Below are 16,624 nucleotides of genomic sequence, written 5' to 3'. Positions count from 1 at the left end.
CGTTGGGTCAAAGGTCACAGAAGATTTGCATCGTGCAGCAAGGCACGTTGGGTCAAAGGTCACAGAAGATTTGCGTCGTGCAGCGAAGGAAAGAATCGCGATCTTGTTTCCGACTCATTGCCTCTTTGTTTTTCATTCGACCTGTCATTCTGCTTGCTCGGCTTTGTTAGATGTTTGCATTTCTTGTTGCTATGTTCTTTGCTTTTTTTATCATTTCTTATTTGCGCTTCGTTTATTGATACAAGGTCTTGTGCACGGGTTAAAATGTGTGTGTCAGGGGTCAATTGGTTTGACTTGAACTTGACGTTTGTGTTTTTCCGAACGTCTGTGTATCGAGATGCACGCACTCCATGATTTTGTAAGAAGACAAATCATATCGCTAGGTTTCATTTGTTTATGACCTTTTATGAAGTAGTTTTGTTTTTTGTTTACTTTTGCCAGTTCGTTTTTGGAACTTTGCAAAGCATTGTCGTCTGTCGAGGTCTAAGGAAACGCCAATAAAAAGAGCCGAAGAATCCGCGAGCATTTCTATTGGGTTTGCTTTTGGTGTGTGTAGGCCTATTAACACAATTTTAATGAATTGCATTTTTACACATGCATGTGTTATGAATATATATTGCTTGGCTGCTTGTGTGCTTTAGAAATAATAAATAGCTGACTTTTTCATCAGTGTGTGGCTGTGTAAATCGTTGTGCTGGTGCGTGCGCGTGTATGATAAACTACAGTTTGTGCATCTGCGGTTTTGTGTGTGCCAAGAATTTAGAGTACATTTCACCAATTGTGTGTACTAGTGCAGCACGTCTTGCACATATCATACATCATACACATATCATACATCATACACATATCATACATCATACACATATCACTCTGCGCTGATGTGTGTACAGTGAAACCCCCCTTTTGAGAATCCCTCTCTTCTGAGATTTCGGTTCATTGGGTCTATGCATTAACCCACCTTTTGAGAATCCCTCTCTTCTGAGATTTCGGTTCATTGGGTCTATGCATTAACCCACCTTTTGAGAATCCCTCTCTTTTGCAACTGAAACAACTGAAATTTCTTGAAATCTCTTCGAGTTTGAGAGGTCTTAAAAGGGGGGTTCCATTGTACATGTGTATCACCTCTTCATGTGGTATTATTCAGTAGTCAACAGTTTTGATACCACATGTAAACCTGTACTTTTTCTACTTGTGAGTCAGAATAAATTTGTTAGAGAAAAGGATCTCCATTTAAAAGAGACAATCGCAACACAATAGCATCCATGGACATTATTACAAGCACCCATTCTCTCCCCTGAGTAATACATTCAGAAAAGTTGAACATTCTGAAACTGTGAAGGTCAGATTTTATTTGTGGAAGAAAAAGAAATATAAAATACGAAGATCTTAAAATCAAAAGCAAAAAGTATAAGCAATTAAAAGGAATGAATATTGCTATTTCCAGGGTCCCCACTGGTTTTTAGAAACAAAATTCCATGACTTTTCCATGACTTTCCATGAGCCTCAATAACATTTTCCATGACTAGATCCACAGGTCGCCATTTCCGAACACGCAAACTTTTTACGTCTTGTCACTGCCAGTTTTGACACTGGCTTGCTTTGCACTGAATTTGAGTCAGTTTCTACGCAGTGTCTCTTCGACAAGCAAGTCAAGCATTTGCTACGCAGTCAAATTATCGGTAATGTTTGCTGGTCCTGTCATTTCACTAAACTGTGGACCACAAGAAACAACTCGAAAGAAAGTTTCAAACTCATCATCCTCCATCTTGCTTGTCTAAGCGCTAAAGTACTGTATCGATGCAAAAACAAAAGCAGAAACCTTCGACGAAACCGACTCAAATGCAGCGCAGACGACACGACGAGATAACGGAAGGAAGTGAGCCTCGCTTTGGCTCAAGTGCCGTTAAAAATACCGTTATTCTCGTATGCAAATACGAACGAGAAGTTGAACAAGCCTTGTGCTGGCGACGCAAATCGCTGCTGGGGGGGGGGGGGGGGGGGGGGGGGGGGGCTGGGCGACGACAATAGCCGCTGGTGTGCTAAAGGTTAATTTTTTTTCTTTCTTATTTTAATTAAATTCCATGACTTACCATGACTGGAATTGAAATTCCATGACTTTCCAGGCCTGGAAAATTAAAAATCAAATTCCATGACTTTCCAGGTTTTCCATGACCTGTACGAACCCTGATAGCAGAAGATATCATCACACAGTCCGTCAATATTGGGTAAAGTTCACTGCTGCATTGCTGCACTGTTTAGTGAAGAGACATATTGCCACATAAACACATCCGTTCAAGAGTTGAGTAGTGAACATACTGTAAGCCTATGTAATGCTATGTTTTGATGTTTCTTTTAACTCTTAAATTGCATGCTTTCTTTATTCCTTTCAACTTTCATCTGCTATGAAACATACTAACATGGTAATTTGTTTGTAATACTTAGTATTACATGCACATTCATGTGTTCAACAAGAAATGATGTGGCATCCAAAACAAAAACATTGTGAGATGAAACACATATGGAGAGTGGGAATATGAATTACACACTGCATGAAATGTAATACTGTTTTTCCAAATGCGGCTTTTTGTAAACTTCATCGATAACAGATAAAAAGCTGCTCATGAGATAAATGCTCTTGACTTGTCTTTTTGTTCTCAGGCAGTATTTTTTTTTCAACTGTCAGGTAGTATCTAAGCTTGTAAGTCTGGTAGAACAATGACTGTCTCGGTGTTCTGTGTAAAATGTCATATTTTAGTAAAAAATACAAATAATGTACATTGTTCTGTATTACTGTACTTCATAATTCACCTTCTCCCTTCCCTCACCCTCACCACCAACCCAGGAGTTACATGGAATGACAACAAGCTTCAGCTTTCACCACCTTCGCCAGTATTTAAAGTACACTAATAATTGCAAATATTTACACAAAAACTAAGTTAAAGTGATAGAAAAGTAATAACAATGCAGTTAAGATGAAACAAAGCTTTCTCGGCAAAGATACAAACCAAACAATGTTACATAATATGTATAGTGTTTTTAATGTCTTATAGTAGGGTGTTCTGAAAGTCCTTAGAATCTCATATTATCGCACAGCTCATCGTTATTTTGACACGCCATTTTCTGGAATGATCCTTCCAGAGGTGCCATACCCTTTGACAATCTGTAGAAGTACCTTTCTGACACGTCGGCGAGAGTGTTTTTTTGCCGATACCCCCTATGACCCTCGCTTACTCTCGGACGGCAGCATCCGGGCTCTCGTAACAGGTTCCTCCGAGCTTTTTCTTTACATGTTAAAACGGGAAAACGTCGCAAGGGGCCAATTCAGGAAAACATAGTGAACGAAACATCAGGCAGACACCCTAAGCTATCAGAAATTCGATTGATTTGGAAGCTGTGGAAAACGGGACGTTGCGGTGTAGCATCAACCCTCCAGTACCCGTTTATGGCGCCAGGCTTTAAACACCACGAGTAGGCAATGATGCACAAACCGCTCTAAGGTAACCGTACGCTGCTTCCCTAGTAGAATTGGGGCAATATGTCCTTAATTTAACAACGTGGGACCACCTTTTTCTTGCCAGTGTTTTGAGATCATCCATATTTGATAGGGGTGGAGCCGTTTAGGAACATCCAAACGGCTGATTGCCCGGGGATAAAATTGATAGACACAAGTCCCCATCGCCCGTGTCAAATTTTCCAGAAGCCTTACACTCTTAATAGTGACATTCGAAGAGCATTTTTATGCAACATTCGATACGTACCCCCTTTTGTACACGAGAGAGAGCATCCACTGTCTGCAAAGCTTATATACCCCTGGATGCTTATGCCAGATAACATGTAAGGGTGCCGTTTCAATTCTCTATGTGTCATATACCTCCGTGTTTGTGATTCGTGCATCATCTCTCGTCAATTTTTCATCGGCAGCAAAGTTTGTTGCAGTAACCACATTTAACTGTCGGTCTGGATGGGTGTCATCTTTGGAGATCTGTCTACCCGATTTAAAATCATTGTACCAGTTGAAAGTACTCGCTTTGGAACGTGCGGTCGTCCCAAAAGATTCCCACTATGTACAGTGAGTGTGAGACATATACAAATCCTTTATGAAATTTGTTTACATCATAGCTCTAAACTCTATGACAGGCAAGTGAACATGGACGGGTAGTGTTCTCTTTGTAGAGGAAACTTCGAGATACATGAAATATTGTGTCATAGCCGATAAAAGATTGTAGTATGCATACAACATTGTAAATATCATGAGTCATTGCCAGGAACTTGGAGTCTGAGCACTTTCAGAACGCCCCTCGGTACATTATGAAAACATAGTGAATGAAACATCAGGCAGACACCCTGTCATATACACTTTACATGTGACACTCGTATAGTGTCGTTAGAGAAAAAAACAAATCAAAAGAAGTATTCCTCTGGGAAACCTGAGACTCGGTCTCACAGCTGCCAAATCTCAACAGATTTAAGATGGAACATAAAATTGATGCAAAAAAACTTGAGCAAAATCTGAAACTGCTACCAAAATATTTTAGTGTTGTCGATGATCAAAGATGAAAATAATGTAATTTCTGCAGAAACAAACAAACAAATTTGCCCTAAATATTCAGACTGTACAAAAAACAGGCAGGGCAGTACTAATACCCTTAAAATACAATTATCTGGTAACATACAGTAACAACATGCTAAGAATACTGCCAACACTATAGTCTACAGATCTATACATGCATACAATCAAAGATAAAAATATATATAAAAAAGGCAGCAGCTAAGCTCTTGTGAAACAGTACACGTGCAACATAAAAGATTAAGAAAAATGACAACAGATATAATCTTCTTGTGAAACAATACATGTAAAAGACAAAAAGCAAGAACAATAGCATATGATATGAGGTTCAATGCTGCCAACAACTTATGGTCAGATCTGGGGAATTGAGTTACAGGATTCATGTTTTGTTCCTTCGTTTCTATAACAGCAGAACACTAATATCTACTACAAAAGGGCAACTGTCGGGTTGTCTGGCCAAAATTCGCGTGCAAAAACGCGTTTCTGAATAGATCAAACAAAAGACTGTTGAATTGGTCCACATGAGCACTCTTTTATAAACAGGTTGAAAGCAAAACATTTTGTGAAACTTGCTGCCAGTACTCACAATCCGGGGGACAACGTAGCTGTCGGCGAGTCGAAACACTCGAAATCCGCAACCGACAACTCTGTCAGTACTAGAAGAGCCGACGCAGTGTTCGCCTCTGGCCGGCCTGCTGAGACTTCACTCGAAGGACAACGATAGGCTGATTCGAAGACTACAGTATAGCGTTATCACTGGGACATCTGTAATGCTCTAAACATGATTGATTCTTACAAAAAGGGTGGCGGTATATCTTCTAACATCTTACTTTACCTTTTTATTTCCTTTCATCTGACTGACTATAACGTTCACAGGTCATTTCCCATCCACGTGTTTAAATTATTTGAACCTCTGTGAATTAATCCCCATTTTAAGACTCCCTCCCCTTTAAGACCTGATTTGTTCAGACCGTTGGAGGCCGTGTAAGGGAGGTTCCACTGTAAGTGGAAGACATGTGATATGTCAAGTTGCCTTGATTTAGGTAGTTGATAATTTCACTTATTTTCACTCTGTTTTTTGATAAGGCACGGTTCTTTAGTTTCCTGGTGTGCTTCAAATAATGCTCTTTATCAACCCGAAACAGATAAATCTAAAGCATATTTTAATTGGTCTAACTTACACACTAACTTGTATCATGTTATTTTGAAGTATAGGGTCCTTTTTACAGTGATTCGCGAAGGCCTCTTTACAGGTCCATATTGGGCGCCAAGGCTCCTAATATGAACCATTTGTGATTTTGTTTGTATCTAATTTTTGCTGAACGTCTGTCAAAGCTAATTCACTCTAATTAGGCCTAACCGTTCACCTAAGAGAGAAGGACTACCAAACACAACAGGAAACTTCTTCGCAAGAAAACAAGCTAGTTATCAGCATACAACAAAAAGTGGTCCATATTAGGAGCCCTTCCCCTAGCTGCCAGTTCAATGAGGATTTCAATGTTAGTCCAGTCTGGGAAATCCTCTTCTGAATCGGTTCGCTTCTTGTACTGAAAACAGAGTCACAGATGAATGATTCAGGAGGCTAATACTGTTGTGTGAGCACATCACATTGAAATGAGAGTGGTGTATACTCTGGTCTTGCTGTTGAATGTGTGTGTGTGTGTGTGTGTGTGTGTGTGTGTGTGTGTGTGTGTGTGTGTGTGTGTGTGTGTGTGTGTGTGTGTGTGTGTATGTGTGTGTGTGTGTGTGTGTGTGGATATTTCTCTGCATCCTTGCATGACCAAGAGGGCGAATTGCAAATTTAAAGTGATTGAACACTTGGTTAATTTGCGGGAACAATTTTACCAAGTAAAAGCACATGTCAGTTTCTGAAATGCCACACTCAAACTAAGGTGTTGAGAGAAGACAGCCCGCTTATAATTAGGTTATTAAATGAGAAATATTTTCAGATTATTTAATTTTAATTACACTGTGTAAAGGGTTCACACACACACACACACACACACACACACACACACACACACACACACACACACACACACACACACACACACACACACACACACACACTTAAACACAAACACAAACATATACAACTTCCAATGCACTTACGTTCAAGCTGGTGAGCCTTCTCCTCAAGTTGTTTTACTTGAGCTGGAACACAGACATAAAGTTATCAATAACAGTGTTTTAAGTGATGATGGAAGGTGGAGAACAGACTATATCATTTCAAAACAAAAAGGGTAATCTTGAACTTTTATGAACGACGTTAAACGTTTCTGTTCATTGTATCATCACTGTGTCACAGGGAAATGTCCAGATTTAATAAATACTACTAAAAATAAATCACTGTTATATAGCGCAAGTCCCGATAACAGCTCCGCGTGCTTTACAATTCCAATTAAAAAAAAACAACCATAAAAACCACACACAGAAATACAACTTAAACTAACATAGCTACAAGACTAAGCACAGTCAACAACAGTACACACAAAAACAATCAAACAAGAAATGATAAACTCTCTTTTCACACAAATAGATATATACCGAGAGGCATAAATTCCGCAAACTGAACTTTAAAAAATCACAAAAAATCAAATCAGTGGTGAATGTTTTCAATGTTTGAATATTTTATTTATTGGCCATTTTAGTGTTTATAAACCTTCGCTTTATTGATTTTGAATAGAACATCATGAAATGACAATTTTTCAAAAAAAGTGACTGAGTCCAAGCGCAATGATTTCGGAAAACGTTCAGTGTTCATCACGGTCAATGCTTTGGCCAGCTCTAAGCATCCCAATCGCTTGCTGTCTCTCTCCTTCATCAAGTCGTGGCATGATTGCGATATCTGATACAGTCAAACAGCCAGTTGCATTTTATAGGGCCATACACTATCTTTTTTACGTTATTGTCTCCCGTTCAGCCCATTGTCTTTATTAGCACAGTGAGCTGTGGCTGGATCAGCAATACTGCAAAGCGCACGCTGACAGCGTCAAACATTTGCTCCGACACTCAAGATGTCAACTACAAATTACAGGTTCAATCTGATTTTCGTTTGAGAGCAAAATCGCTCAATTTACTATTTGCAGAATTTATGCCTTCTATATATATATACGACTAGTGTCTGTCTGTCTGTCTGTCTGTGTGTCTGTGCGCGATGCGCGGCCAAGGTTCTCGATGGATCTGCTTCAAATTTGGTGGGCTTATTCAGAGAGACCCCGGACACAACCTCATCGATGAGATATTTCAACAAGTGCTCTCAGCGCGCAGCGCGGAACCGATTTTGGTTCCACCTCAGCTATTTTGGTTCCACCTCAGCTTACCCGGGCCCCCATACCGACACACCATAGCCGCTACACCACATCACAACGCCAAAGTTCTCGGTGGATCTTTTTCAAATTTGGACACCGTATTCAGCTACACCCCGGACACAATATCATCGATGAGATATTTCAACACGGGCTCTCAGCGCGCAGCGCTGAACTCATTTTCGTTTTTGCGTTCATTTCACCATTATAAGTAACTCTTCCTTATCTTCTCCAGTGTTTGGCGTTTATCTCCCTTCCTTCGTGTGGCTTTCCCGTTCAGTTCTAAGTTACTATTACTATTTTTAGAATGTCACTGCGCTGTCCACTGCGCTGTCCACAACGCTTCCCTTGCACCCGTAAGTTGTTCTTACTGTCAAAGTGAAAAGGTCGAATCAATTTATAGCCACGCGAAAAATACACTCTCACCTATCTCTATATATTTATAGATACAGATATGCATATATATATACGGCTTCTCTGTGTGTGTGTGTGTTTGTGTGTGTGTGTAGGCAAAAACCTATGTATTATAGAGTTCTGTTTGTGATGGGGTCTAGCGGCTTTTGTCTGTCTGTATGTTCTGGCATGTGAGAAGCCACAGCAGATAATATAGGGCTAAGAAATAAGCTCTAAAATTCTCAATCCCGTTTGACAGGACTTCGCCTTTCAAAGGTGATTGTGGTGAACCGCCACGCTGTCTGTCTCTGTCGCACCGTTCACCCCAAATTCCCGTTTCTGAGGTACTATTTTTAGAATGTCACTGCGCTGTCCAGAACGCTTCCCTTGCACCCGTAAGTTGTTCGTACTGTCAAAGTGAAAAGGTCGAATCAATTTATAGCCACGCAAAAAATACACTCACCTATCTCTATATATTTATAGATATAGATATACATATTATATATATACGGCTTCTCTGTGTGTGTGTTTGTGTGTGTGTGTGGGAAAAAACCTGTTGATTGTAGAGTTCTGTTTGTGATGGGGTCTAGCGGCTTTTGTCTGTCTGTATGTTCTGGCATTTGAGAAGCCACAACAGAAAATATAGTAGGGCTAAGAAATAAGCTCTAAAATTCTCAATCCCGTGTGACAGGACTTCGCTTGCAGAGGTGATTGTGATGAACCGCCACGCTGTCTGTCTCTGTCTCGCGATTCACCCCGGCGAAGCCGGGTATTCCTCTAGTACTGTATAAGTGTGTTGGACTTACTTCTAGCAAGCTGGGTCTCCTTCACATAACGGTTTTTCTGGGCAACTTGTTTTTCGATCTCTCTCCTCAAGTCCGCCTCCTTTCTGTGCCAGTCTTGAATGGCCAACGCAGTCAGCTGAACTTCCGCTGTGGACAAATAAACAGAGGATATAGATTTCAGGACTGTGGCATGTTAAAGAGGGCCCCCCCCCCCCCCCTGTCCTTAAAAAGGAGGGTCTTAAGACGGGGGTTCCACTGGCTGTAGGCTATATGTTACTATATGTTTACGGATGCAAAAATACTGAACAGCAGGACTTTGAGAAAACAGAGGAATCAGTTGTTACGGCTATCATGGGTTGTAGCCGCCTAGTTTGAATGTTTTTATTGTGCCGCTGACAAAACAAGTAAAGGAAGAAACTGAATGTGTGTATCTTCTTGGCTGGTGAACCATACTATTATTTGATTGCTAATTATAAAATGTGTGAGACAGGGATCAGATAGGAAGATTGCAGACAAGCAAACGTTTTGACGAATTGACCATCAAAAGGAAGAAATGACGTATGTGTGCGTGTGTTCCCAAGCTTGCGTAGTTGCCAAAGTACTGCATGTGTGTGTGTGTGTGTGTGTGTGTGTGTGTGTGTGTGTGTGTGTGTGTGTGTGTGTGTGTGTGTGTGTGTGTGTGTGTGTATGTGTGTGTGTGTGTGTGTGTGTATGAGAGAGAGAGAGAGAGAGAGAGAGAGAGTGTGTCAGAGAAAGAGCGAGCGAGAGAGAGGTGAGAGTGTGTGTGTGTGTGTGTGTGTGTGTGAGAGAGAGAGAGAGAGAGAGAGAGAGAGTGTGTGCGTGTCTATGTGTGTGTGTGTGTGTTTGTGTGTGTGTCAGAGAGAGAAAGAGTGTCTGTGTTTGTGTGTGTGTGTGTGTGTGTGTGTTAGTTATAGAGAGGGAGAGAGAGAGAGAGTGTGTGTGTGTGTGTGTGTGTGTGTGTGTGTGTGTGTGTGTGTGTGTGAGTCAGAGAGAGAGAGAGAGAGGTGTGTGTGTGTGAGTCACACAGAGAGAGAGAGAGAGAGAGAGAGAGAGAGAGAGAGAGAGAGAGTACAGGGATGACATCTGACCTTTCAGAGCATCCACAGTGATCACCAATAAGTCCTTCTCGTTGGTTGTTCTCTCAAGCTTGGCTGCTGTTTCTTGTGCCTCCAGTCTTGCTCGCCTGGCTTCCATTTCCAGTGGTAGGACTGACTCATTTCTCTGGCGCAGTTGAGCTGTGTGAAAGATAAAATAGGAGTGGATTAAGTACCGTCAAATGTGGCCATGCAACCTGCACAGACCCCATGTCATTTCTACCCCCAGCAGCATCACTGAAATTTGGATCCACGTATATAATATATATTATACGCTTTCTGTCAATCTAAAAAATAATATAGCCCATTGTTGATGTCTAAACTATCAGGGGGCTTTCTTTGCCATGCGCGGTGGACTGACGATGCTACGAGTATACGGTCTAGCTGAAAAATGGCATTGCGTTCACTTTCATTCTGTGAGTTCGACAGCTACTTGACTAAATATTGTATTTTCGCCTTACGCGACTTGTCCATTTCTACCCTAACCCCATCCCAGTAACATATTACGTGAGGGGGGATGGGTCTCTATAGATCCTCCCCAACATGCTGATTGACTGACTATTCGAGTTTAACATCTTCTTAAATCAGGTGGCTTTTATGGGGACAGGTATTGGCAATACGCTGAGGATACACCATATGGTGTGATATTTTGACAAGCCCACTGCAGCTGTCTTTTTCGACATGCCAGCATAAGGCATGTCACATAAGGCATGAGACGAAAAACCGAGGTCCCTTCGTGTACACTACATTGGGGTGTGCACGTTAAAGATCCCACGATTGACAAAAGGGTCTTTCCTGGCAAAATTGTATATGTATAGATAAAAATGTCCACCAAAATACCCGTGTGACTTGGAATAATAGGCCGTGAAAAGTAGGATATGCGCCGAAATGGCTGCGATCTGCTGGCCGATGTGAATGCGTGATGCATTGTGTAAAAAAATTCCATCTCACACGGCATAAATAAATCCCTGCGCCTGGAATATGTGCGCGATATAAATTGCATAAAATAAAATAAATAAAAAATAACAATAAATCCCTGCGCTTAGAACTGTACCCACGGAATACGCGCGATATAAGCCTCATATTGATTGATTGATTGATCTTGTCAATGTATCGAGATACGACCATGATAAGACGAGAGATGATGCATGCGTGTCTTTATGTTTTCCGAGACTTTCCCTGTGAGTTTGGGATTTTGTGTGTGCGCATGTGTGCACACAGGGGTGTTCAGACACCAAAGAGCTCGAGAGTCTGCACAAAGTTGACTCTGAGAAATTAATATCTCACCGAACCTGGGATTCGAAGTCACTTCGATAGCGACAAACTAGTAACAAAGTCAGTGCGCTACCGATTTACATACGTCCGGGGCGGATCACATCATTTTTAAAGGGGGGTTTCCAAATTTTTGGGGGGGAACAATTCGACGACGCGAAGCGTTTAGTTGAGGGCACGAAGCGTTCGAACCTTCTTGGGGGGTCCGTGGGCATGCCCGCCCCAGAAAATGTTGCTAAAAACAAAAACTTCCTCTAGAACACCTTCCAAAAACGTAAATTAAAGAAGAAAATTTGGATAAAATCAAAGATAAATGACCGTGCTGGTGCAACCTGAGCCAACAAATTACCCAACCACTTTCCGAAAGCGTCACTTTTTTTTTTCTCTCTCTCTCCCTTTGTTTTGTTTTTAGGCTAAGGGGACTCAGAGACAAAAGTACCTGTTAGTGTTTCAAGCTGTGCCCTGTAAGCGTTGGCCAAATCCTGTAGCTGAGTTGCCTGGGCCTGGTAGACAGTTGAAGTCTGTCCGTATGCCACAGATTGATCTGTAAAGTAAATTTCAATAGAAATGGACCTACCTTTACACTGCAGTTAACAAGACGGACACATGGTTATTTGCTATATATCAGCAGCAGCCATTTAATCCTAACCAATCCCGTAAAGACACAATATTTTTTTCGCGTTTGTATGGGTTTTGATAGAGTGAACACCCTTGCTTTTAGGGGGACAAATAATCCTCACGTGCTCAGGCCTCGTCTACGTGTTTTTGACACAACCCTCTCTAGTGATCGGCCCGTGGAATGTTTGTCTCCCCAAAACAAGGGTATTCACTCTTTCACAACCCATGCAAACCCGACACAGTTATTTTTGGAATTCATCTATTCTCAGACTGTTTAAATATTTTCAGCAAACGAAACTAGTTACTACAGTGGAACTTATTCCTTACAACTTCCATAAATCTGAGGGGCAAACATTTATAGAGGTTATAAGCTGAACATTTGTAAAAACAAAACAAACAAGTCGCGTAAGACGAAATTACTACATTTAGTCAATCTGTCGAACTCACAGAATGAAACTGACCGCACTGCATTTTTCTCTCTCACCAAGACAGTATAGCATCGTCAGTCCCCCGCACGATGAAAACGCAGTGAAATTGACAAGCCAGAATAGCGCAGTAGTGGTTGCGCTGAGCAGTATAGCGAGCTTTTCTGTATCTCTATTCTTTTTAACTTTCTGAGCTTGGGTTTAATCCAAACATAACATATCTATATGTTTTTGGAATCAAGAACTGACAAGGAAGAAGATGAAATTGTTTTCAAATCGATTTCTGACATTTTAATTTTTTTTTTCTAGCTTGTATGTTTATATGTTTATGGAATCGGGAAAAAATGAAAAATAAGATGATCTGTTTTTTTTGGATCGATTGCTAAAACTTAAATTTTAATTGCAATTATCAAATTTGTAATGACCAAACTCATGCATTAATTTTTAAGCCACCAAGCTGAAACGCAACACCAAAGTCCGGGCTTTGTCGAAGATTACTTTACCTAAATTTCCAGCTATTTGATCAAAAACGGAGGGTGTGACAGTGTCGCCTCAACTTTCACAAAAAGCCGGATATGACGTCATCTAATACATTTATGGAAGAAAGGAAAGACTTGTCTGGGGATATTGTTCCACACACACACACACACACACACACACACACACACACACACACACACACACACACACACACACACACACACACATACACCACGAACCTCGTCTCGATTCCCCGTCCATGTTAAAACATTTAGTCATAACGTGACTGTAAATGTAAAAACAACACAAGGGGGTTCTCTTAGCCTCTTCGCTGCCAGTAAATATTTGTATACAATGCATTACCTGTATTTACCTGAATTGACAATACAATGTGTCCTTGATGTATAAATGAATACACCTCACACGCACCCATTGTTTGTTGTTTTTGTTCTTCTTTTGCTGTTTATTGAACGTTTAAAGCAAGTTCCCCAGGACATCAGCTGACGTCCTAGAGGCAGCAAAAGCGTTAAAGTGGGGGCCTTAAAAGGCAGGCTCCCTTGTATGTATGAAGAATCAGTCGATCTGAAATAATGTTAACTCATACTCCTCATGCTGATGCTTGAACTAATGCCAATACAGTGGAAGCACATTTTTAAGACCTTTTGCAACCTCAGAAAATCAGGTCTTTAAAAGGAGTCTAAAAATACATTTACAGAGGCTTAAACAGAAATTCTGAAAAAATCAAGGTCTTCGACTTTATGAGGGGGAAGTCTTAAATTGGGAGAGGGGGGGGGAGGGTCTTAAAAGGGGGTTTACACTGTCTAACTTTAGGTAAGACTGGGAGTAGAGAGACTTCTCTTTAGTGGCATGTGTGTCACGTGACTTGCCTTCTGCAGTTTTCTTCTGGCGTTCGAGAACACGTTTTTGGGTGGTCAACTCTTCTGCTTTTCTTTCTGTTGCTTTCAGCCTTTCTGCAAAGTGCATCAACAAGTTAGTATTACATTTGATGAATGAACTTCAATTGTCAAATTATCTAACCTCTGACTAGGTTAGTCTGCTACCCTTTCCCCCATCCTCTTCCCCCTTAATAAAGCAAAGCATTTTTACCCTGATATCATGTTCGTTTCTATGACTAATCTTCACAGTTCTCCCTAATTCAAAATTCAACATACTGTTTTCAGATAGCAAATAATAAATGTAAGATCTTCCTTTCATTAATAAAACCTAACGTTGTCAAACAGTCAGATCTTCCTTTCAGTAGTAAAACCTCATAGTGTTTGATCTGTGAGAATTTTTTTCTTCCTATCAGAAGTATAACTTTACAGAGTTAATTGCCTGGTCTTCCTATCAGAAGTAAAACATCATAGTGTCAATTGCCCAGTCTTCCTATCAGAAGTAAAACATCACAGTGTCAATTGCCCGGTCTTCCTATCAGAAGTAAAACATCACGGTGTCAAATGCCCGGTCTTCCTATCAGAAGTAAAACATTATAGTGTCAATTGCCTGGTATTCCTATCAAAAGTTAAACGTCATAGTGTCAATTGCCTGGTCTTCCTATTAGAAGTAAAACATCACAGTGTCAATTGCCCGGTCCTCCTATTAAAAGTAAAACATCATAGTGTCAATTGCCGGTTCTTCCTATTAGCACGGTGTCAATTGCACGAGCTTCCTTTTCAAATCCCTCTGGTCTTACTCTCACCTCCCAGATCCCTGTTCTTGTCTTCCAATCTCTTCTTGTTGTTTTCCAGTTCATCCACACGTACTGCAAGAAGAGTGGGAACATTATGTGCCTGATATAGTCATCATACGTTGGCTTATTTTGAATTGTTTCCTTTATTTCTTATTTTGTTGCTGTTGCATGCGTTGTGCCTGTGTGTGTGTGTGTGTGTATGTGTGTGTGTGTGTGTGTGTGTGTGTGTGTGTGTGTGTGTGTGTGTGTGTGTGTGTGTGTGTGTGTTTGTGTGTGTTTGTATATTTTCGTTTTTTTGGCTCACGATTGGCTCACGAAGTGTAGCCTATGCGATCGTAACTTTGTCTGTCTGTGCGTTTGTGCGTGTGTGTGTGCGTGTGTGTGTGTGTTTGTGCGTGTGTATGTCTGTGGTAGAAACTTTAACATTTCCGAGTCTATGTGTGAGTGGTTATCCAAGACTATGGATAAAGCTCGCATAAGATTACGTCACGGTCAAAAGTGTTTGACGTCAATTAATGCATCATGACGGCATGCCTCCCTGTAGTCTTTCTCTCTCGCGTGGTGTGTGTGGTCTCGGTCATTGTTATTTTGAGCGGGCCGAGACTATTTGGCAGTCGTGTCCCTGTAAGAAGGCTACATGCAGACAGACAGATCTAGATCTAGTGTCTCTCTTTCTTGCACAGTGTCACCTAAGCTTACTGTGTGTGTGGGTGTGTATGTGTGACGGAGTGATTGAGTTTGTGTTACTGTTTGTCTATTTCTTACGTGAGCCTTGAAGGCTTCGCCTCTTGTTCGTTTTTAACAATATTGAACACATGCCAGATGAACAATTTCTTTAAACGTTTGAAAGTGTTGTGCAGAGAGGCAGAAAGAGAGAGAGAGACACACACACACACACACACATATTCTGTGTGTGTGTGTGTGTGTGTGTGTGTGTGTGCGTGCGTGCGTGCGTGCGTGCGTGCGTGCGTGCATGCATGCATGTGTGTGTGTGTGTGTGTGTGTGTCTGTGCGCGCGCATTTGTCAAGCTCTGTGTGTCTGTGTCCGTGTTTCCATCCACTTCTGTTTGCCTCTTCAACTGATAACAACTCTTCTACACGCACAATCCACTCTACTTATTCACATGTATGCAGGTGATACGTGCACGCTGCTTACCGTTCAGTCTGTCACAGTCGGACCTCAGAGTGCTCCTGACTTCAGCCAGGCTGGCAATCTCTCTCTCAGACGACTCCTGCAGCTCTCCCAGCTCGTTGCTCAGCTCGTGCACGCGGACCTTCAGAGCGTTGGCCTCTCCTGTCAAACACAACACCAATGTGTCAACCTGAGGGCTCGTTTTGACTGGAACTTTCCGCTATTTTACAGTGTTTTGACTGAACTTTCCGTTATTTTACAGCGTTTTGACTGGAACTTTCCACTATTTTACAGCGTTTTGAGTGGAACTTTTCGCTATTTTACAGCGTTTTGACTGGAACTTTCCGCTATTTTACAGCGTTTTGACTGAACTTTCCGCTATTTTAAAGTGTTTTGACTGGAACTATAATAATAATAATAATGCAAACTTTTATAGCGCTATTCTAGAAAAATGTCTACTCTTAATTAGCGCTTTACAATACATACATCGACCAAGCATACTATACACGCACAGGCAAAGAAACCGACCAAACATAACCAACAAACTATACATGCACAGGCAAAGAAAACGACCAAACATACAATACACGCACAGGCAAAGATAACGACCAAACATAAACAAACATACTATGACCAAACATAACCAACATACTATACGCGCGCAGGCAAAGAGAACAATCAGCACATGTAATAATTACTGACAACTAATAATGCAGGCATACAATGACAATCCAATACACAGCCTAGGCACAAGAACCACAATAGGCTTCTATATAAAAACGTGTCAACAATACTATTTACACACACACAAACAGTGCTGACACAAAGCGCAGAAAATA

The 16,624-nt window shown here is 41.1% G+C and overlaps 1 protein-coding gene across 1 annotated transcript in view; it reads right to left on the bottom strand.

The window, feature by feature from the left end:
• Window positions 1-16,624, bottom strand: part of LOC138983647 (adventurous-gliding motility protein Z-like) — a 165,972-nt gene that overhangs the window by 123,880 nt on the left and 25,468 nt on the right. Inside the window, exon 14 of the mRNA XM_070356930.1 lies at window positions 15,810-15,947. Within this exon, the coding sequence (XP_070213031.1) occupies window positions 15,810-15,947 (138 nt within the window). The remainder of the gene's footprint in view (window positions 1-15,809; window positions 15,948-16,624) is intronic.

Source organism: Littorina saxatilis, linkage group LG1, assembly GCF_037325665.1.
Source record: "Littorina saxatilis isolate snail1 linkage group LG1, US_GU_Lsax_2.0, whole genome shotgun sequence".
Classification (NCBI taxonomy): domain Eukaryota; kingdom Metazoa; phylum Mollusca; class Gastropoda; order Littorinimorpha; family Littorinidae; genus Littorina; species Littorina saxatilis.
This window is presented reverse-complemented; position numbering and strand designations above follow the sequence as displayed.